The sequence below is a fragment of the Cibotium barometz genome, chromosome 33, assembly GCF_041138505.1.
Source record: "Cibotium barometz isolate CiBa-2024 chromosome 33, ASM4113850v1, whole genome shotgun sequence".
Taxonomy (NCBI): Eukaryota; Viridiplantae; Streptophyta; class Polypodiopsida; order Cyatheales; family Cibotiaceae; genus Cibotium; species Cibotium barometz.
Genome location: NC_141078.1, coordinates 23,463,949 through 23,488,650, shown reverse-complemented (window position 1 = coordinate 23,488,650; position 24,702 = coordinate 23,463,949). Strand labels below are relative to the sequence as shown.

The 24,702-nt window shown below is 44.4% G+C and overlaps 1 protein-coding gene across 2 annotated transcripts in view; it reads right to left on the bottom strand.

The window, feature by feature from the left end:
* The window catches only part of LOC147619405 (methylsterol monooxygenase 2-2-like), a 44,911-nt gene that overhangs the window by 4,174 nt on the left and 16,035 nt on the right, over positions 1-24,702 (bottom strand). For both annotated transcript variants that reach the window (XM_086773045.1, XM_086773046.1), the window contains 3 exons: positions 15,344-15,489; positions 15,084-15,203; positions 14,755-14,967 (listed from right to left, as the gene is read on the bottom strand). In XM_086773045.1, the coding sequence (XP_086629171.1) occupies positions 14,755-14,967; positions 15,084-15,203; positions 15,344-15,489 (479 nt within the window). The remainder of the gene's footprint in view (positions 1-14,754; positions 14,968-15,083; positions 15,204-15,343; positions 15,490-24,702) is intronic.

Below are 24,702 nucleotides of genomic sequence, written 5' to 3'. Positions count from 1 at the left end.
TCTTTGGAGAACTGGTGCAGTTCATCATGATCAAATTTAGTAGGTTAGATACAGATAGCTCATCCGGGAGACGTAATGCAATGAGGCATGAACTCCAAAGCAAAGGGAAAAGTTTTATCACTTCTACGACATCGTTTGTCGTGGAGCTGGGAGGGGGTGTTGAATGTAGGGTTTACGGTACATCTCCACTTGCGAGCCTCCTTGAGGGAACATTGGAGTGCAATGTCACGTACACACCCGTGCCATGGCTAATCTTCAGCATGAAGTACATAATCCCTGATTAGGACAACATTTAGAGAATAGCATCATTACCATCAGCATCAACACTAGCATCAGTATCATCGTCATCATCATCGTCGTTGTCGTCGTCATCATAGGCCTCATGGAGGGCTTTGGTGACCAGTTGGCAGCCTCCATGCAAGCAATCGGCAGCCCATCTGGATCTAGGCTGCAGGCAGCCAAGTGCTAAACAATGGCCACTCAGTGTGGGCAAGACGTGAAGTAAGCACAGCATTTATCAGAGCGTTTTATGCTTATTTTCGTCCAAAGCTGGCCGACAGCACCTCCAACATATATAAAAGCATAGATCCTCATTTACATCATTCATTCAGCAGTTTCAGTCATTCATCGTTGTAAATGTCAATAGAAGTCATGTAGAAGGGGCCAGAGGTCACCTCTTTGGGGGTAGACCAAGGGCCTAAATCATGTACAACCATTCAATATCCTTTTTGTACGATATGAATAAAGAAAACCTAACACCAAGTATCTCTCTCTCCTCGTCTTAATCACGTTTGAATCACCATCTTGTTCTTCATCAGGCCTAGGGTTGTGGATCAATACAGCAAGGCATCCGTGCATGCAACATATAGTGTTATACTTATGGACATGTGAACACTCTCTTAATTAAGTTTAAGGTTAGTGTGAATAAACTTTAGTTCACTCACTTTGAGGCCAGGACAAGTGCCTATATAAAGGACCCTCATGTAGCATTGTTTATAAGTGCAATCAAGCCGAAGCACGTTCCCTTGTGCTCTCTCTCTCTCTCTCTCTCTCTCTCTCTCTCTCGCACAAGCATGTGTGTTCATGCAATTAAGTGTTTCTCTCTCTCCTCTCCTCTCTCATAGTTGTGTGTTTTACTAAGAGTCCCATACTATTAAGGGACTAAGGTTATGTAGAAGGGTGAGAGAAGGGTGTGAGTGTGAATGGACTAAAGGTCCACTTGCTCACCTATTTAAAGGTGGAGCTATGAGGCATTTGGCAATTGAGCAAGGAAAAACACCAAGTTGAAGCTTTAATGGAAAGCTTGAAGGAGAAGAAAAGGGGCGCCTGGTTTTTTGTCTGCAGCCGGCGCGTTCGTGGATGGAATGAGCTCAAAACTGAGCTGTAGACTCCTCATTGAGTGGGCTACCAAAGCCCTCAACCTCATCCCTTATGGTGGCCTACAGCCGGCGTATGGCTGTACGGCCAGCGCTGCAGCAGAAAACGGCGCCTTTTTTACTCAGTGAGCAATGCCACCGCGTGGAAGAGAGAAATCAGCTAATTAGCCGAACGTTTGCATTCGCCCGGTCCTGCTCTTCATCTCCCATGAAGAAAGGTTTGAGAGATATGCCCTCTACAAGCTGCTGGAAGGCCTCCAATGGCTGGGGGTTGAGCTCCACACAAGGGAAGATAAGAAAAAGTGAAGATTTTTGACCTATTCTACACCACAAGGGGTTCTAATCAACCAAGCTCTAGATACCATGTTGAGAAAACGTGGTGCTCATGCTAGATCAAGTGTGTGGAGCAAAAGAACTCACAAAATACAAGAACAATCTCTTGCTTATTAAGCTGTTTATGAATACAACTAGGCCTTGCTCAATTACCAAATGCCTCATAGCTCCACCTTTAAATAGGTGAGCAAGTGGACCTTTAGTCCATTCACACTCACACCCTTCTCTCACCCTTCTACATAACCTTAGTCCCTTAATAGATTAATTAGTGTTAAACAACACTATTAGTGCTTAAAAGCACATTTTGAAAGCTTTGAAAGCTTGAATGTTGATGTTGATGATGAAGCTTGATGGGAATGAGATTTATGGATACCTCATGTGGATGGCCACTCTTCAAAATCAAGAGAAAGCTTAGCAACAAACATTCACAACACCACTTGAGTGATTACAACCTTTATCTCTCACTTGAAGGGCCTTATGGCTCAACTTGCATTAGTGAATGCGAGAATGGATGAAGATGATGCAGTGGTTGTTTTGTTCAATGCAGTCAAGAAGGTGTACTCCACCTTGGTCACCACCCTGAAGAACATACCTAATCCCACCCTCGAAGGAGTCATTCAATCATGTCTTGATGAAGAAAAGAGGCCAAAGGGAGTAGCTGCATCTTCAAATGCAACCACTTCATCGACTATTGAGCAAGCTTTGTCACATCAAGTGGTCAAAGTAAGATGTGTCCATTGCAAAAAGGTGAGTCACTTGGCAAATAATTGTTGGATCAAATATCCCAACAAAATGAAATGTAGCAAATGTAAACAAACGGGACATATCACTTCTAAATGTCCTAACAAAGAGTCAGAGGCCAACTTTGTATCAACCTCTACCTCTGCCGAGAAATTGTTTTAATTCTCAATGTAATCATACCTCTATTCCAAACCTTGTACACCTAATATTATAAAGACATCCTATGTCCAATACCACCTATTCCATCCTTTCATAGTTGGTATTGAGGAGGGGTATTAAGGGACTAAGGTTATGTAGAAGGGTGAGAGAAGGGTGTGAGTGTGAATGAACTAAAGGTCCACTTGCTCACCTATTTAAAGGTGGAGCTATGAGGCATTTGGTAATTGAGCAAGGCCTAGTTGTATTCATAAACAACTTAATAAGCAAGAGATTGTTCTTGTATTTTGTGAGTTCTTTTGCTCCACACGCTTGATCTAGCATGAGCACCACGTTTTCTCAACACATACCACTAGACCAAACCACCCACCTTGAATCCCCATGACCATGAGGTCTTGCACGTCCCTAGTTTACCGCATGAATATCTCAACAACTCACAAATGTCCCCAAGGTCGCTTAATAGCAATAACTTGGCTATTATTGACCCTTGCTTTATTTATAAACTTTCTTGCTTTATTTATAAGCTTTTAGTCATTATTAGCCCTAGGCTATTAATTAAAGCTTTTAGCCAATCTAGACCTTGAAGGTCAAAATGGAAGCAAGAGAGAGGTCACGAGCAAATGCATGGCATTTAATCAAAGGAATTAACAAAGAGATTAAGAAAATAAACATGAATTAAGAGGAGTCATTGTGGACAAGCATATTTGTATTATGAAATTTGGTCCTTTTTATAGGAGAGACCTGTCAGAATGCGCAGCGGAAGACTAACGCACGTAGGAGACGCATCACCATCAAGCTCCACAAACACCCCTAACGGGCACTGTAGCATCCCTTCACCGGGCTCCCATCTCCCGGTGAGCTACCTCCCAAAACACCGGCCGAAGGAGATGATTATGACAAGGTGCCACTCTAGCCTTATATATGGCTCTTCAACTTCCCATGCTTCCATTTATGGGATAATCCAAGGCACCTTCTAGCCATAGATCACAAGCTCGAAATCACCAACCTTCTAACACTCTCCCTCGATTCGAGCTCCGCAAGCCACCGAGGCGCGAGGGGGTCGCCCAAGACCACACACGCCCGAGCCGCCCAAGACCACACACAACCGGGCTCTGATAACATGTCAAAATACGCAGCGGAGATGATAACAAAATCTGAGATCACAAGAGCAAGTAAAGTGCAGAAAATAGACAACACAAGAGAAGGAGAGAGATAGGCGTGTAACTCTTCTCTATACTCAAGATCCCGCAATGAAAACAAGATACAATAGGTGGGGGGCCATGGGGCCATTTTATATGGCCCCATGCGTGCAGTCGGCCAGCAGTAGGACAGCCGACTGGACATGAAAATGCCCACAACCAGAAAAACATCAGTTGGCCAGCATATCATAGTCGGCCCTCACACGTGTGCAGTCGGCCAGCAGCAGCAGAGAGCAATTGGGACTGTCTACGACCAGTCGGCCAGCATCTGGTACAGCCGACAGGTCCTACACTGCCTCCCATACCCTGGAAAAATAGAAAAAAATGGAAAAAAAATACGAGTAGTGAGGAAAAATGATAAAACACCTACAAAGGGCGGGCACACCCACAACAAAGTCCCTGGTGTTTGATAAAGACAGGAGATGACTTCTAACACCCCCTCTCAGCTCCTGGCTGTGAAATCAACCCTAGGGAGCTGGACTGCCGCCTGAGCGTAGCCTGAGGTAGAGACTTCGTGAAGCGGTCTGCAGCATTGTCCTCCATCAAACAATAAAGTAGCAAGATGTCACCAGTCAAGATCTTCTCACGTACAAAGTGATACTGTATCTCTATGTGCTTGGTCCGGGCATGGAAGACCGGGTTTCGAGCAATAGCTATACAACTCTCGTTATCACACTGGATGATACCCAATCTCGCCTAGCAGCCTCCGCAGCCATACAACCTCGCAAGCAGCACCACAAGCAACCCGATACTCTGCCTCTATCGAAGATAGGGCAATAGTTGGCTGCCTCTTACTGCTCCAGAAACTGCTCCTGAGCTGAGGGTAAAACTGTAACCTGAAGTGGATCTCCTCGTGTCTTGATCTCCTTCCCAATCTGAGTCACTCCAACCTTGGAGTCTGACTCCATCATCTTCTGTGTAAAAGAGTCCTAGATCCTTCGTACTCTGCAGATACCACAAGATCCGCAACCCTGCGTCCCAATGAGACTTCAATGGCGTCTACATAAAAGAGCTCAATAGCCCCACGGAGAAGCTCAAGTCAAATCTAGTGTTTAGCAACCAGATCAATGAACCAACCAACTTCCGATACTGCGAGGCATCAACTGGCTCACAAGGATCATTATCAGTTAACTTCGTGTTCGGGTCCATCGGCAAAGTAATAGGCTTGCAATTCTCCATCCCAAAGGCCTGAAGCAACTCATTAACATACCGCTACTGAGATACAAAAAACCCCCTCTGGGTCTGCCAGATCTCCAATCCCAAAAAGAAGTGGAGTAAGCCTAGGTCGGTCATCTCAAACTCCTTTGACAAGGCACCCTTCGTCATGCCAATGTGCTCCACATGACCGCCGGTGAGAATGAGATCATCCACATAAAGGATTGTTCCAGGATCAGAAGGGATGGTTTACAGGTTACGTAAGGCCTTGTATGGTCTTAAGCAGGCTCCCAGGGCTTGGAATCAGAAGATTGATTCCTTCTTTGTTCGGACTGGTTTTGAGAGATCGGTTGCAGATCCCAACCTATATCTCTTTCGGGAACACGGCATGGTTACGATTATCGCTCAACATACACCTCCTCCTGCAGGTCACCATTAAGGAACGCAGATTTTACATCCATTTGATACATTGGCCACCTTTGAGAAGAAGCAAGGGCAAGAACGGTCCGAATCGTGGTCATCCGTGCTATCGGTGCAAAGGTATTCTCGTAGTCGATGCCTGGCCGCTGAGCATAACCTTTAGCCACAAGTCTAGCTTTGTGTTTGTCCACCGACCCATCTGACGCATATTTGGTCTTAAAGACCCATTTGACACCAATGACTGACCGTTTCAACGGCCTCGGTACCAACTCCCATGTTTTATTCTTCTCGATGGCATCAAGTTCCACCTGCATGGCTTTCCTCCAAGTATCCTGTGAAAGGGCTTCCTTCACGGAAGTGGACTCCTTGTCCCGCATAATACGAGACATCAAAGCATAGTTTACCTGAAGAAGCTCCGCTGTATTGCTTTTGTCGCGGACTCTGTGCGATCTTCGAGGGCCGTCCCCTCTGTGGCCCACTCGGAGGGTAACTCCGTGACACTTGACTCCCGAAGGGTGTCCAACAACCACCTGGGTACTCGAACAGATCGTGGAGCCTCCTGCTGTTGCGGGGGCTCTACTTCAGCTATGGGCTCAACCTCCTGTACTGACTAAGGTGGATCAACTGGAACAATAGTCTAGGAATCATCATCAGACTCTTCTGGATCTCCAAGAAGTGGCGGCTCCTCGACAATGGATACTGGAACATGCTCATCAAAAACCACATCCCGACTGACAACAATCTCATTCCTATCTGGATCATACAATCTGTATCCCTTGGAAAGAGAATTATACCCCACAAATATAAGCTTGCAGGATTTGGAGTCAAGCTTCCCCCTCTGCTTCTTCGGAATATGTACATACGCATCACTCCCAAAAATACGGAAGTGCGAGACATTAGGTTTCCTGCCAAAATATGCCTCAAATGGAATCATATTAGGTACTGAAGTCGTTGGAGACCGGTTGAGGGTATGGACAGCCGTTGCCATAGCCTCTCCCCAAAGTGGACGAGGAAGATCACGATGCTCCGGCATGGTCCTCGCCATCTCCACCACAGTCCTGTTTTTGCGTTCTACAACTCCATTCTCTGAAGGCGATCCTGTATTGGCCAGTTCCCTCTTGATGCCATGATCTGCACAAAATCTGAGAAATATATTCGAGGAGAATTCACCCCCTTTGTCAACCTTGAGAGTCTTTACCTGCAATCCACACTCTTTTTCCACCATCACGTCCCAATCCTTGAACCAAGTAGACCCACGTGAATCTGGTACAGTCATCAACAAGCAGCATAAAATAGAGAGATCCTCCCACTAATGGTGTCTGTTGAGGTCCACACAAGTCAGTGTGAATCAACTCCAACGGTTTTGAAGACCGCCTCGAAGCGTGATTCGGAAAGGATTCCCTGTGCTGCTTACCACGTATGCAAGAACTGCAACGTCCTTGCTTGCTGCCAACATCTGGCAAGCCAACCACCATCTGGTCCCAAAAAGCTCGCCGCAGTGCATCCACATTTAAGTGGCCAAAACGAAAGTGCCACAGATCTCCGACCTAAGAACCTGTCAATGAGGAGAGTGCAGAGAGCTTGTAGATACCATTCTCCACACCGCCTTCCCAAACGACCTGGCCAGTCTCACGGTCCCGTAGAGCAACTGAATGCTCCTCAAATTCCACCCGAAAGCCAGTCTTGCATACTTCATGCACTGACAGAAGATGAAAACCAAGAGCAAGGACATAAAGAACACAGGATGCATGCTTGCCCTCCTTGCCGTCAGGAATAATCTCCATCCGGCCCTCACTGTGAATCGGAATGGTGGAGTTGTCGCCAATGAAAATGCGACCTCATTGCCGTTTCAGATCCATAAAGAAGTCACGGGACGGAGTCATGTGCCTGGAAGCACCACTATCAAGAATCCATTCTCGGGTATCCTTTGCGGTGAAGCCAACTGCCTCCTCGCTTAAAGATGATGAAGCATCGGAGTCCATCATCTCTAAGTGCACAAATGCAAGAGTCTTTGCAGCTGAGGCTGAAGAATCGGCACTCTTCCCAGTCCGCTTAGGACACTTCCTCCAGTAGTGGCCTTTCTCTCTCGTTCTGTTTCAGGTTTCTTCTCAGAAGACTTCTCCGATGAAGCCTTCCCTTTGCCCTTGTTGTTATTCCGGCCTTTCGTCCGTTGGCCAATTAAGGCCTCCGAACCTCCGCTGTGAGGAGGGTTCGTGAAACATTCCTCCTGGTCTAGGACCATGGGCACAAGCTCCTCCCAGGTAATGGTGCTGAGCCTGCCACTAGTAATCAAAGAGGAGTAGAAAGCGGAATACTGAACAGGCAAGTGGGACAGCAAAGTAATGGCCATATCTTCTGATGATATCTCCTTCCCAGCCTGGAGGACTTCCTGCTGAAGGGCCTGCAGCTTGTTAATGTGCTCCCGCATCGTCGACGACTTTGCAAGGTTCATAACCCGCATCTGCACTTCCAAGGAAATCCTCTTCATGGGCAATACCCTGTTATAAAGAGAAGCCAAGTGCTGCCATATGCCTTTGGCCAGCGTCATATGCTTTACGTGATTGATTACTTGTGGTGTGCAGTTGAGGAAGATAAATGACGGCCCTGGCTGGACACGATCCCACATCTGTGCCTGTGCCTCGCAGTCCTTCTTCATTGGCAGTAACTCCCCTTCCTTTGCTTCCGGCCGTGGAACCCCGATAACAATGAAATCAGCCAGGTCATATGACTCCAGCACAAACTCCATCACCACCTTCTAGATGCCGTAATTGTTCCCGTCCAACTGATGGTCCACTGGGAACGTGGGGAGAGTTGGGATCTTCACATGCTTCTCAGCCATCTCTAACAAATCTGCCATCGCGGGGATGTAACTGAAAAAGGGTGGGTGGGTGGGAAAAAAAAATCCTTAAACCTGCAAGTGGCTGTCCACAACTTAGCCCGCCTTCCTCTTGCTACTTCTCTTCCTGATCAGTCCTAACAATCCACCAATCAGCAACGTAACAATCCCCCTCTTGCTCAGAAAACTCCCAAGATCTTTCAAGAGCCTAGGGCTCTAATACCATGTCAGAATGTGCAGCGGAAGAGTAACGCACGTAGGAGACGCATCACCATCAAGCTCCACAAACACCCCCAACGGACACTGCAACATCCCTCCACCGGGCTCCCATCTCCCGGTGAGCTGCCTCCCAAAACACCGGCTGGAGGAGATGATTATGACAAGGTGCCACTCTAGCCTTATATATGGCTCTTCAACTTCCCATGCTTCCATTTATGGGATAATCCAAGGCACCTTCTAGCCATAGATCACAAGCTCGAAATCACCAACCTTCCAACAAGACCCCCCTTTACAAGGTGTGTGCATATGTTGCCATCACACATGCCACTTGTCAAGGCATGACGCCAAGTGTCCCTAAGAAGTGTCACCTTCACACATTATTGCTTACATAAGATCCTTGTAAGAGGTTGTTCCCACACATAAATGAACCAACACACTAGCGGTTGTTCACACACACTAGAACAACTTTATTTAAGCCCTAGTTCACCCACAGGCAAGTGCAAGTTTACACAACCACCTAGCACCTTTTTATTTACTAACCCATTATACATTTTCACTACCATGAATGTGAATATTCCCAACAAATCTCATTCTGCTGGCGCCCTTGGCCCACGTGTGAACCCTCTACGTCCATACATCCCAACTAAGCCCTTAAACATGATCTTGGGTCAACCCTAACCCTCAATCTGGGTTAGTAGGCATGTCGGGACATAACATACTTCCCTCCTGCTATTCGATCACGTCCTCCTGAGTGCACAAGGAGACAAGCCTATGTAAGCAAATCCTCTGATCCTGACATCCGTCCATAGCATCTACTCAAGTCTTATTGGCTGTTACCTAGGTCAGTGTAAGACTCCTCTTGTAGACCCTACTACAAAGACACAATTACTTACTATCAATTCAACTCGTTAGTTGTTGGCAAACACTAGTCCACTTGATGCACAAACAAGTACAATATTCCAACCACAAGATCTCCCCTGTCCAATCCTCATCCAAGACTGAACAGAGACGTGTTTGTGTTTTCACACAACCAGTAGATACGTCTACTTTAGGGCAAGCATAAAACTCCCCATCAATTTCTACATGTCCCATGTCCTCGAAAAACTTGAAGACATCATACACTTTCAACTACTTTTCACCCCACCAAATTGGAATGAACTTACGTTACCAAAGGTCCATGCAACCCCATTAATAGAAGGACAATGATCATAAGTTATAACCAATCACCAAAGCTTAACTATGCCAAAGCATAGAGTGCCCCAAACAAGAAATACGTGAAGCCTCAAGAGATCCTACATGGGAACACTCTGGTGTCCCATACCACCAAAGCACACCCCACGTAAAACCTCCATTAAGCATGATCGTAGGTGGAACGGCCAACTTTCCCCCCTACAACCCAACCTTGAAGCCACCGAATTCCTCTCTAAACACCAAGGTCAAACCTTAGGTCAGCTTGAGGATCAATCTAAACCATGCAAAGTCAAGGATGAAAGATACCACTATGTCCACACCCGAATCCTTGATGTCTATAAGCCATCCGAAAACCTCGACCTAGGTATCTTGGATTATGACAATAACCACAAGACTGCCTAACTGGGCACTATGTCCTAGGATATGCCAATTTCCAACAAGACTACCTGCAACCTGCCACCTAGTGGCTATCCGAATAACATAAAGGATTCATGGTAGAACTATCCACTCATGTGGAAGAGTAAGAGCATGCAACAAATAAGATTCCATCACAATTTTGCAAAGACCTCAAAAAATTAAAGATTATTAATTAGGGGTTTTATAAAAAAAGTACTTGAAAACAAGCGTCACGACTTCGGGCCTGTTAAGTCACATTCCTAAACCAATGAGTGTGTGCGAATTCGGACTTGAATCTCACTTAGCAAAAGCCTCCTGACACCACCACTTGACAACCACATGGGCATCGATCGACGAAGACATGGAGCACCCATCAACCTTGGGCTTGACACTATCCTCCCTCAGGAATAACGCACTCATGTTTATCTTCCACCCTTAATGCAGGTGGCGGATAAACTCCTAGCCATCCCAATGGCTTCACTTGCTCAAAGTCCATCATCACTGATGGACTCCACGTCGTTACTGCCGGCTAACTTCAATCCACTCACTCCATATATTTCCAATGCACACAAAATCGTGCATGCTAACTTGGAGAAAAGCAGTGACAAAAAGGTAACGAGTTACGAAACAAAAAGAAGTGAAAGGCTGCCTACTAGCTGGTTGTGTCCCCTTCGCCTGCTGCTCCTGTGTGCCTGCACCTTCAGCTGTGCCACCCGTTGCTGCTCCTGTGTGCCTTGATGAACCAGGCATCGCCTCTCGCGCCTCCAACAACGCTAACTACACTACCTTAGAGCTCCGCCACCAGCCTCTACAAATACCTAAGAAGAAGACGTTGCCTTTCGGAATCACGTATTCACCACCCCGGTGTTTGCTTTTTTGAGATTGACTTTGTCCGGACTGAGTAGAACATCAGTTGGATTCATTGAATTTTGGTACTAAGTTACTAACCCGGTGTTAGTCTCTTGTGGGTCATCCTCCTGGTGAGCTTGGCATCGGTTATCTTGTGCCACAACATCGACCTTGGCTCGATCTCGACATCAACACCTTTGTTTGATATTGTATTCATTTGTTGTATTGGTCTTGGCTTGGAAAAGCCCGTGGATTGTTCCTGAAATAAATTCCTGAAGAGGGGGCAGGGCCTATTCCCCGCTCAGCGTGGCGTACCATGTGAAACCCCTATTCCCATCTTTCTCTCCCCCTTCTCTCTCTATATTTTTATCTCTCGTACACGTGGTTGCATCTGTCACTACACACTCCGTTGGGCTTACACGTGGCCTAGGCTTTACCTTTGGTCTTGCAATCCTTGGCCAAGTGACCCTGCTTTCCACAAGAGTAGCAGCAACTCCGTCCTGTCTATTGCGCTGTAGCAAGTGCCTAATCCTATCCACTAGTAGGGAACCTACCTTCGAAATAGAAACAAGGATAGATTCCTCCTCCAAGAGGGAACCCATATCCACGGCAATGGCAAACCTCCGCAAGTAAGCCTTTGTGCCACCGCCACCAATCTCCAAAACTTCTCGAGCAGCAGGAACCACAAGGACCAATCAGCCCCCTCAGAAATCTGAGATAGAGAGGGGCTGGACAGCAGCAAAACAGTCCACAAAAATCCTCCAAGAAACACCCACCGGGACGGGAGGAAAACCAGGGAAGAAGATGAACGGCAAGAGCCGCTTGTCGGGCTGCACCACAAGCACGAAACATACCTCCGGCTGCAATCCAAGCTGTAAAACAGCCCACCAATCACCAACAAAGGCCCCCTCCAGATTGCACCTTGAACTCCACGAGGAAAACGCACGGCAAGAGCACTAAAAGAGGAAACACTGATGAAGAAGGAAAACATCCAGCTCCAGAAACGAAGCACCATGAGGTAGAAAAATGCACATGTGGGCAGCCAGGTACCTAGGTGTCAGATACCAGCCACGAAGAGGAAAGCACCCGAAAAAACGCTCAAAGAGGAGGCCCTAAACTCGCAAAAAACGCTGCTGTAAACACAGCAACCAGCCACCTCGCCTGCTCCAAACTCCACCAAAACCACACGGGGAGAACACTCCACCAGAAAATGCACTAGTGCTGGACAGCCACTTGAAGCCTCCACAGGGTGAGCGATTTGCAAAAAACGCAGATGGAGGAGAGAGGACAGCAACAAGGCATTACAGAAATGCGAGGAGGAGGGCCGGATCAGCAAGGAACCTAGGAGATGATACCATGAAAGTTGCACAATGCAAAAGCAAAACATAGGAGAGAAGGAGAGAGGGAGAGAGAGAGACATCAGACAATGAACTCTTTATTATGTAGCAAGAGGCTTTACAATGGCAAAAACAGCCAACACATAGGTGTAGAGCAAGTGCCTATGAATGGGTGTTTGATGACAAGTGAGAAGGGAAGGCCTTTATATAAGGAGGCCAAGAGCTGGCCGACAGCCCACGACCTGCATAAATCCCCACGACTGGGCAAAAAGTGAGAAAATACAAGTGTGCCAAATTAAAGGTCCAGATCCCACATCACAATGAGATTGAAAAATTCTAACATTTGCCACCCAAGGGCAGGCCTTCGTGCCCTGCATGCCTGGCCCCCCTTTGGCTGCGTCTTTTGGCTAGCCTAGACCGGCCTGTGCGCAGGCCTTGGCTGGCCTATCATGGCCGCCTTAGGGCTGGTCTAGCCACCCTCATGGCTGGCTGCCTACCATGCATGCTAACCTGCCTCTGCAGTGCACAAACCAGCCTGGTCCACAAACCGGTGCCCACATATGCCTACCATGCATGCTAACCATATGCCTAGCGCTCTTGCTTTTCCCATCTACCATCAAAAGGGCAAAATCAGGTTGCGCAAGGAGATGCCTTAGGCTGTCTTGCCTCCCCGCACCACCAAGGGTGTCTTCAACCTGCATACAAAGGGTTCTTTTCTCCCTCTCTGCCATGCAAGGTCTCATGGCTTTCTTCCATATTCAGCAACTCACCACCGAGCCGTAGGTTCAGTGCCTCAAACCACCCCCGAGCCTAAGGTCTCATTGCCGCAAGCCTGCTTGGTACCGATGACCCCAACCTAGCATCCCATACCACTAGGCTGAACCACCCACCTTGCAACCCCATGGCCATGAGGTCTTGCATGCCCCTGGTAGCCCTCATGTCTACTGCGTGGATACCTCAACTACTCATAAGTGTCCCCAAGATCACTTACATTACAATAACTTGGCTATTTTCAGACCTCGTTTTATTTATAAGCTTTCTTGCTTTATTTATATGCTTTTAGCTATTATTAGCCCTAGGCTATTTTTTATAAGCTCTTAACCAATCTAGACCTCATCCTCCTAGCGCCCTTAGCCCACATGTGAACCCTCCACGTCCCCACGTCCTAGCTAAGCCCTTAACCCCAATCTTGGGTCATGTCCCTAGCCCTAACCCTAGGCCTGTCGAGACTTAACAGGTGACTTCAATGCACAAAACAACCGTGATGTAGGTACGTATGTATGACTTTCATGCAGGCCCAGTGATGCCCTTAAAGATGGATCCAAAAGAGTCGGGGATACAACCGAACTCAACAGACATAGGGCTTATCAATAGTTATGTTAATAGGATGCCAAGCTTAAAAAGTAGCAACCATCTTTATAACGTACATAGCCTAGAAGTTTGGAATAAGGCGCCCAGATAATCTATGGGCAGCCAGATGTAAACTGTGAGGCTTTGTATATAAGACATTTTGAGTAATAAGAACACACACAAACCCATTGATACAAGTGAGTCTTGAGTTCTCTCTTTTGATCTTGTATTGAAGCTTGCATGCTTGTTTTTCCTTCTAATGTCCATGTGAGTAGGGTTGTGGCTTGCCTCTTAAGAGTGTGAGTGCTCTCCTCCTCTTCATCTCCATTCTTGCTCAATGGAGAGGTAAGCATGGCACAAAGATTGATGCTCAGTGCTCCCTACAAAACTCCAATCCAATAGAGCACTTTTTGCAAGTCATCACCGATGGGTTCATTGTGTCACCAAAATGGCTGATTATACGTGTGAATGTCTTAAGTCATTTGGCCATCAAGATCTTGATAACAGGTGTACAATGCTTGAAATATGGGTGATTATCTACAATTGCACTACACATAAGAATGTTGTTCAGGCATATAACTTGCTTTCCGGTGTGGCCATTGCTTGGATTTAATGCTTATGAATGTCCACGAGGCTTGGGAGTCGGGACACCCACCAACGTAGTTCTATCATAACATGGACTCTGGAAGATCATTTGAGTTGTGCAATCTTTCTCTCTTGAGGTTTGTCATCTCTCTCTCCTGGCATACTTACTGAGCTAGGGATGTCCCACATTGTAAACTCCCCGTCCATTTTTGTCCTCCCACCCATCCCTTTGAGTACATACGCGTTCCATTCTAAAAGATGCATAAGCACAGATTGGTACGTCCATACCAATTCTAGATACATTCATTCCAATGAAATCATGTAGGTGGTGTTTTTTTTAGGCTTATATTTTCAAGATGATGTAAAGATAGCAGGACGCTTTGTAATTGGTTTCAAATATGTACATTTATTTATTCATTATTTTTATTAAAAACGCATGTTTAATTCATAAAGCTGTCATGACTTGCACATGCACACATTATGTGTCACTAATAAGAAGGTAAGTATATTGACCCAGCCAGCCAAACCCACAATCACAGACATAAATAAAGCAACCCAGCCATAGTTTGACATTCAAATCCCACATATAATAAATAACTGAACAGACGTACCCGCCATAAATTGGAAACAGCTTTGAAAGGCTCCAAGGAAAATCATAACCACAATGAGCTTCAACCGTCTCCAAAACTCTCAGTATCATCCACAGCCAGAGTGTAAAAAGATGAGGCCCAGTTATTCCCGGACCAAAGAAGGTTGCAAATCCAAGAAAAAGGATTTCAGCAGGATGGGCATACTCTGAAGTCAGGCCAAAGGGAGTGGCATATCTGCAAAGACCGTCGATAGAATCACATCAAGTGGCATCTGTACATTAGCCAATGCACATGTTCCACCGAGGTCCAAATTGCAACAAGAGTAAACTAGGTTAAGCATGAAATCTCACTCATGGTGTACACTGTGCACATGTTTGTAAAGCCATTTTGTGTGCAAGATTCTATGACCCCAGTAGAAAATAAAGTCTTCAAGGATAAAATATGATATAATCTGGAAAGCAACTACCTTCCTGGCAACAAAAAATACAGGAAAGGGAGTAGTAATTGGATCAGTGATGTATGCCCAAATTAAAAATAACATGTTCATGGCATAGAAAATGAGTCTTCGAAATTTCACTCGGGTTTGACTTAAAATCACAGCCCTACTTACCAGGAAGGTAGAGGCAGCTTGCTTGTCATACCCATCCACCTGAACATAGGATATGCAAGCATCATCAATGGCAGGTTGACACAAGTATGGTACAACAATAGACGAGTGACACACTTCTCTTGAGCTGCTGGTGTGTTCATTTTACCCTAAACAACATTCAGAAATTCCATCAGAAGAGCAAGAGAAAGGAGAACAGAAATGAATACAAGAAAACCTAAAACAAGTATCCCCTCTTGCAATCTAACAACGTTTAAAACTACATGGACTTACAATTTACTTTCCTAGAGTCATTTAGTGGGCACACAGTAAAACATTAAAACAAGTTGCACACGATGATCAAAGTTCTGGATTGCACAAGAAAAACTTGTCTTGATAGGAATCCAGTCAAAAAGCTTCATACCATTTACTCAGTCATAGAAACTATAACATCTGTACCCACATTATCAGCACCCAAGAGTAGGTGAAAGCTTGTATATAAAGGTATTCCCACCTTAGAGCATGAAACTTGTTCAGAAACCACAATTATGAATCTTTGACCTCTCTCAAAGTGAAAGGCAGACTCGGTCACAGCCGGACAGTCATTCTAAACAGAAGTAAGTCAACACAATGCTCTATGTTTTCATCAGCACATCTAGGAAGTACTTTAAAATCCAGTTTTTAGTACTGATGTGACATAGCAGAGTCTTCATGCCTTAATCACAGCCAGTATATGTATTATGGTACAAGAAAAGGGTACATAAATGCTTGGCCAGTAGCCTTCCAAAATATGACCAATCTCCAAGAGGGAGAGAGATGATTATGACTGAATTATGACCCTGCTATTTATAGGACTCATCTACTGCTGGTCGGTCTACTGAAGCTGCTGTCGGCCTGCTAATATGTGCTCACGACATGCTGCTTTCCAACTAGCCCTAAATGGATGCTGAAATTGCTGCCTAATAAAGGATTAGATTAGGGATTAGCATGGCACAATGTGTGCACTTGACATCCCCTCTTGCTAAACTTGATGACGGGAATCCAACTTTCATTGTCTTTTGACTTTGGCTGACTTTCATCATCCTTACTCAATGATGGGATCCAACTTTTACTATCTTTTGACTTTGGATGACTATCATCGTCCTTTGACTACACTAGGTGTCACGATTGTGACTAACTCTCTTAATCTCTCCTTAATTACTCCTTAATCCCTTATTAACTGAAAGGACACCTGTGAAGGGTCACACCCTTACACATGGGTCACTATCAAAGGACATGTCTATTCATTAAAAGACACACCCTAAGTCCAAAGGACATAACCATTGATTCAAGAGCCACACCCCTTCCCAAGGATGTGTCTCTTCACTTGTACCCTTTCGGCCTCTATTTAAGAAAGGCCTCTGTCTCAATGTAAACAACTCAATCTTTCCTGAAGTATTTGTCTTATGTTCATTAATTAAGTCTTAATCATGTTAATAAAGCTATAAAAGCTTTATAGTGGTATCAGAGCAAACTTTTTCCGCCCTGCGTTATGCCCAAACCCTAACCCTAACCCTAACCCTAAAATCAGTCCTAATCCTAACCCTAAAATTAGCCCGCCCAAACCTTAAAATTGAAAGAGCAGGAGAGAATGCCCTATCAAATTCAGCCCCCAACTCCCAATTTTTCCCGATTAAGTTTGGGCCAGCCATATGCAGGACACTCTTGAATAAAGGAGAGAAAACAAAAAAAAAAGCCTTCAATCAGGAGGCTTACTTCTTCAAGCGGCACCCCTTCATGAACAGGCACCCCTCCCAAGAGCAGTCGCACCCCTTCATGGATATTTCCCTAGACGGCTGCCGTTGAGAAGCGCCGTTTGGTTGCTTATTTTTTTATTTATTAAAAAAAAAAGGGACAATCCTACATTATTAATTACCCAAGGGTTATGACCCTTAGGCTTTAATGCCACGTCTACGAGCATTAAAAAATAAAAAAATCTTGCCAACTTCTATCACACAAAGGTTCATCGATTTTCCGAAATAGCTGCTCCTCTCACAGAACTTCTAAAGTCCGCTCCTGCATTCAAATGGACTAAAGCCGCAACACAAGCTTTTGAAAATTTAAAGATAGCTTCGACAACAACTCCTGTCATGGCTATTCCTGACCCTACTCTCCCCTTTGATGTTTACACGGATGCTTATGATATTGCCACTGGTGCCTCTTGATGCAACAAGGACGTGCTATTGCGTTTGACAGTCATAAGCACTCTGCAATTCAAGTAAGATACCCAGTATATGACAAGATATTTTTGGCTATTGTTCATGCCTATCGTCCACCATGGAAACATTATCTCCTTGGTGCGGATTCAGTGGTGAAAAAAGATCATTCTTTGAAATATATCTTCACACAGCCAGTTATGAATGCTAGGCAAGCGCGTTGGATCGAACTCTTAGCCAATTCAATTGAGTATGTTCCTGGTCTTACCAATGTGGTTGCGAATGCCCTCAGTCGTATGCCGCCAACTTCGGTCTTGGCTATTTCTACAGTTGAAATGGATATACCTCAAAGTTTCAAGGACCGTTATTCAAAAGGTGATTTTGGAAATGCATTTCGAATTCTCAATTCTCAAAATGGAACTCCTTCCAACTTGAAGATTTATGGAGCATATACAATAGTGGATGGTTTATGTCACTTATGCTGCACACCCAGGCATCAACAAGACATATCGTCTTTTGACAGCTACATACTATTGGCCTCAAATAAAGCAAGATGTTATTAAGTTTGTTACAGCATGTCTCGTGTCAACGTATGAAAGCTCACAGATAAGTTCCAGCTGGTCTTCTTCAACAACTTCCAGTTCCCAATGAACGCTGGGAAAGTATTAGTTTGGATTTTATCACTTCATTGCCACATTCTTCTAAAGGCAATACACAGATTCTTGTGGTGGTTGACAGATTTTCTAAAATGGCACATTTCATTCCGTGCAGAAAGCAGCCCAAGCTTCAGATATCGCAGTACTGTTCATACAATATATCTTCAAACTTCATGGATTGCCAAAATCTATAGTTTCTGATCGAGATCCAAAGTTTACAGGACATTGTTGGACTTCGATATTCGAGTCTCTTGGTACAAATTTACTCTTTAGCTCTGCTTATCATCCACAGACAGATGGACAAACGGAACGAGTTAATCAGATTCTGGAAGAAATGCTACGTCATTATGTTCAGTCTCGATTAGCTTCATGAGAAGAATATTTACCTTTGGTGGAATTTGCTTATAATAATTCTTATCATTCAGCTATTGGAATGACACCTTTTCAAGCAGCTTATGGCCGTACTCCCCTTGTTCCTGCCAACTTTGTTCTTCAACATAAAGTGCCTTTAGCAGACTAACTCATTCAGAAAATGCAAGATATTTTATTAAAGATTAAGGATAAGATGGTCAGCGTCCAAGAGCAATATCAACGCACAGCTAATAAGCGTCGTCGTCACATTGAATTTCAAGAAGAAGACTTGGTATTATTATATATTGCCCCTCATCGATACAAGACAGTGAAATTAGTCTTCCCAAAGCTTCGCCCAAGATATTATGGACCCTTTCATAAGAAGAACTCATCTCTCAGTTATAAGTGGGAGTTACTACCTTCTTGGGATAGAATTCATCCAACTTTCCATATTTCTTGGCTCAAGAAGTTTGTGGATGGTGATTTTCCAGTTTTAGATATTTTGGATTATGTTCCAGAAATCAAAGATGAACACATACTCTTAATTCCATAGACAATTCTTGATGTCAGACAGAAAGAAACACGACATAAGCTCACTACAAAATTTTTGGTTAAATGGAGAGATCTTGATGATTCCGACTCTACTTGGCAAAGTGATGAAGACTTACAGGAATATCCAGAACTTCTTCTCTTCGAGAATCCTTTCAAAGACAACCATCTCTTCTTAGCCGGAGTCTTATTTTAAGTGGGAGGGAATGTCACGATTGTGACTAACTCTCTTAATCTCTCCTTAATTACTCTTTAATCAAAAGTGTAGGCACCCCAGAAGTGATGGCCAGCCAATGTATTATTGAGGGAAACATTATTTATTGAAGCCTTGATGCACATCTAAATGGGAACGCAAATATTAAAAACTTATAAGAGTTATTGGCAAAAGCATGCGAAAAGCAGATTTCTCAACATACATGTGTGTGTGTACGCGCGCGAAATTGATTCAAGACTAGCAGACTCTGATTGTCACCATTTGGCCACCCAATTGGTCCACCCGTGTTTTCTCATCATGTATGTACATTGGATTGGTGTCCATGGCACTTGTATATGCCGGGGATTGATGCCACTCATGTGATACTATGGACTCGGCTTTCCATTGGGACTTATGCCTCTGTGTACATGCCCGGAAATGCCAAGTGGATTGGTGATCCATTTGGTCTGGTACCTCATGTACTTGCCTAGAGCACGTCTATTTTGGTATAGCCTCATGAACGGGGATTGTCCATACCAATGTTGCATTGCATAGCACCTTTATGTGCTTGCTTGCAATTGAAATTGCATACTATTTTCATGCTTGCTTGACCAATGTGTAGTTCCGGGTAAGGGGACGCCTGCCCGTGAACCGTGCGTGTGAAACTGTCTGTTGACATGGTTATGTGGCATGTGACAGGTGGTAAGTATTGGTCATAAACCTAGCCTTAGGAGTTAACACTAATTTATAAGTGAGTGTGTACACACTTCATTAAGTTTTGGGCGACCAAAACTCATTTATAAATTATGACAAGCTCGGTGTTCACACACACTGATGTCCCAAGGTGAACAAAACCCAATGTCCACCGCCCAGACCTTATCCCCTTTGTACAAAGGGAGTGACCAGCCATGTGTCCTCTCTAGCTTGTTCCACAAAGCACCTGCCTGCCACCTAGAGTGGACAACTCACCACCTCACTCCTCCTCCTCTCTAGTGGTAGGCGTCTCCTTCATGAGGGCATTAGGGCTGTATTTTCTGCACTTTCTCCTTCCCAACTCCATATCCAAGCTTGCTAAGGTGTTTCCCAAGCTTCCAAGAGTATTTCCGGGTGCTAATCACTCTCCTACACACTCCCAATGAGTGAAATTCAGCAAAACAGCTCTCTTTATTGCTGTAATTTTTGGTCTTTTTGCTAAAAACCCTAATTTCATCCCTCCTTTCTCAAGTTGAACCATAGGGAAAGCTTTCCCAGGGTTCCCTTCATCCTCTTGAAGACTTTTGTCTCGCGAAGAAATACGACAAATCGAAGATCTCATCACTCCAAGGACTTCCATCGCGAAGACTTCCGCTGTCATCGACTCTTCTTGCAATTGGCAAGCTTTTATGCTTAAATATGGAAGCAAGTAGCAAAATATGGAAGCAAGTTGCTAACAGGAGGGAGGAGCCGGATTACAAGATCACATACCCTGTGTAGTATTCTCTTGTCCTACGTGCTCTCTTGCATATTGTTACTACCATGTGTTGGTGGAACAATAGAGAGCAGATGGTAAGGAACATGGGCACTTGAGAGAGTAGTGAGAGAGTAGTGTGAGTTGCAAGTCTACATCAACAACCACTTGTTTGCAATACTGTATTCATATGCATTGGTATGGAAATCTGGTCAAAAATGCCCATGACACTATGTACTTGATTCTCCCAAGATCAATATACTTTATTTGAGGGAGGGGCCAGCCATTCTGGCTCATTGTGTGTCTCTTGTTAATTCAGCAAATTACTTCTTGTATTGTCAAATCTTAATGTATTTAAGTGTATTGATTAGCATTGTGTTCATACCAAGTTATATTGGTATCAGAGCATATGGTTCTCTTTCACTTCTATCGTGAGAGACAATCACCGTGAACACTAGCTATCTCTACACTTAGAACATTATGGACAGCCATTCAGTGAATATTGAAGATACTAACACAAGAGGCGGGGACAGTGAAATGCATGCCTCCAATGCTTTACAGGATGAGCAAATTCATGTGGTGCACAATAGGAAACAAGAATATGTGGGACAGCCGTCCCGTGGCAAAGAGAAGATGCAAGAAGAAGAGTCTATAGTCTTAAGGACTGAACTTACTCATATGCAGGCTCTTCTCCATGCACAACAAGAAGAATTGAATATCTACCGCCGCGAGGATCCATTGGTACATGACCGTTTGAAAGCCAAGAAAGCTGAATCATATATGGATCATGCAATGGCAATGATTGCTCAAGAGTTGCACATGCAACCGAGAGATGTAGCACGTGCATACTTGGCTCGTATCGAGGATGCCTATGCAGAAAAGGCAACCATCCCACATGTCTCGGAATCCCCACAAGTGCCCGAACAAGAACTTATGTCTAAGAGGATGAATCTCCATGCTATGGGAGAGGAACAATCAGTGACTTCACGCCATGCAAGAATACCTTATGTAGCCCGTGAAGGACACAATGTTTATGACAATGGTCAAAATGTGTGTCAAATGCCATTGCCGGTTGAAAATGTGCATGCACAACACATGCAACATGGGTTGCAATTTTCTGTTGATGCAAGTATTCCGCGTATCTCTCATGCCACTCATGCCTTCGAGTGTGCTCGTGAGAGAGAAGCTATGGCTTGAAAATGTACCAATGCATGTTGAGGGGCCAGCCATGCCTCATGCTTACAAGGCACATGTATGTATGCCTTATGCATCACCTTTTGCTTCTAAAATGATGCCAATCACAGGGGCTGTCCCAATGGACAAACATGAGGGAAAACATGTTGAGGTGCAAGCACATGCATCAAAGTCTCGTGACTTCAAAGCCGGAGACAAATCTGTGAAGTTTGACACATATCATGGGGAATATGCATCAAAGGCACTTGTTTTATTGCTCAGTTTGATATTGCTTTCAGTGATGAAGATTTCACTCAGAAATTCATGATCCGGCATGTAACCATGTTCATGGAAGGCACTGTTGCCCGTTAATGGCTCGCGGAGAAGCTCTCACCGAATCCTGTTAGATCATGGGAAGAGTTCAAGGAGAGGTTCTATGCTCAATTCTTGCCTCCCAATGCACTGAATGAGATAACAATGAAGTGGGATTAGGTGAAGCAAAATGAGGAGGAAACAGTGAATGCATATGTACAAAAGTTTTGGAAAGTGCTTTTGGAGGTCTCCATTTATGCATGTCACCGAGGCGGAAAGGAAGAGAAGGTTTCAATCGGGATTGCAACCCGTGTACAAAGCGAGACTACAAATATATCTTAGTCACACCTTACACCAACTAATCGCAGCCGCCACTGCCACCAAGCAATTGGAACTCAAATTGAGTAGATCCAATAAGGCTAAACCCTTATTTCAAGTCAAAGAGCGGACTGTCCAAAACCTGCAAAATAATGGATAGCCACCTAACAAGGACCAAAATCAAGATAAAAATGGCCCAAAGGCTGAAAATAACTCTACCAAGAAGCATCCCTTCAAAGTGAGAGACTATGGTCTCTCTCAGGAGCAAAAAAAAGCAATATATGAGTGAGAGGAAATGCTTTACTTGTGGTAGAGTACCGAGCATATTGCAAAGGCATGCCCAAATAAGAAGAAGCGTGATAAAGCAAATGCATCAAAGCCTAATGTGCATATGGTTCCGGATATGCAGGGCAACAGTTCACATGATAGCAAAGACAGGGTTGTATGTAAAGCTTGGGAACAGCTTAAGGATCAACCCGCTTTGTTCATGTTTGATGATTGTGCAACTGAGAACTTCATATTCTCAAATTGAAGCAGGGGCTGCCTTTGTTGGTAGAGAAGTGCAGGTCATGCCTTTATTGGTGAAGAGGGTGATACCATTTCCCTTGTATCTCATGTACAAATTAAGAAAATAATTAAAAAGAGTGTTTTTGCGTACTTGATTTTTGTACGGGATTATGTTGAGGAAAATAATGTACATGTAAACACTCTTAGTAATGATAGGCTGAAATTCTTGCAAGAGTACAATGATTGTTTTGCTGATGAGTTGCCAAATGAGTTGCCACCAGTACGACCGGAAGATCGTCGCATTAATCTTGTGCCGAGTAGCTCATCACCTAATAGGCCAGCCAATCGTGTAAGTGCATCCCAAAAAGAGGAGATCATGAAGCAGGTGAATGAGCTTCTTGAAAAGGGTTTGGTTCAACCAAGCTCTTCCCCATATTGTTCACCCGTCCTCTTGATTCAAAAGAAGAATGGATCCTTTCGTATGTGTGTGGATTATAGAGCTTTGAATAAGCTTACCATCAAGAATCGGTTTCCGATTCCACGCATAGACGACATCCTTGACAAGTTGGATGAATCGGCATGCTTTAGCCGAATTGATCTCAAGAGTGGGTATCATCAAGTGCATGTAGAGCCTGACGATGTACAAAAAACTGCTTTCAGGACAGCATTTGGACTTTATGAGTATCTTGTTATGCCTTTTGGTCTTATGAATGCCCCGGCTACATTCAATAGAATGATGGATCGTATATTCCGTGGGTACATGAAATTTACAGGTGTCTTCTTTGATGACATCCTAGTCTTCTCAAAGACCGAAGAAGAGCATACAGCTCATTTGGCCATTGTTTTTGAAGAACTCCATAAGCATAAACTCTTCATAAATGCAAAGAAGAGTGACTTCTTCTTCTCAGAAATACATTGTCTTGGGCAAATTGTGTCCAAAGATGGAGTGCGGATGGATCCTACAAAGATTGATGCAATTCGGAATTGGCTTGAATTGAGTTCAGTGCATGAGATCCGCAGTTTTCTTGGATTATTCTCTTACTACCACAGGTTCATTCAGCACTTTGCATGGATTGCTTCTCCTTTGCATGATTTGACAAAAAAGAAGGCCGCATTCAAATGGACTAATGTAAAGAGGGATGCATTTCTCGAATTGAAAGATGCGACTACTTATGGTCCAATGTTGATCATTCTAGATTTGCAAAGCCTTTGAGTGGGAAATGTGATGCATCTGGAAATTGCATATAAGAGCTGTCCTAAATCAAGAGGGACATGCCGTGGCTTATGAGAGCTGTAGATTGCATGATGCAGAGCTATCTCTTGGCATTTATGAGAAAGAGCTCTTGGCTGTAATTCATGCACTTACTATATGGAAACATCACCTTCTTGGGGCTGATTTCACAGTGAAAACAGATCACCAGAGTTTGAAGTATTTTCTTACCCAAACAAAATTGTCAGAGAAGCATACGAGGATGGCCAATTTCCTCTCTATGTTTCATTTTCAGATCTTGCACACCCCAGGAAAGAAGAATGGAGTGGCAGATGCATTGTCACGAAAGCCGTATATAGCAGCTATCTCGGTTGCCTCTCATGGGGACTTGTCTGCCATGCGTGATTTGTATCATACGGATGCTGATTTTGCCACTATTTGGGCTGATTTGATGGCTTTGATGACTAGTCAT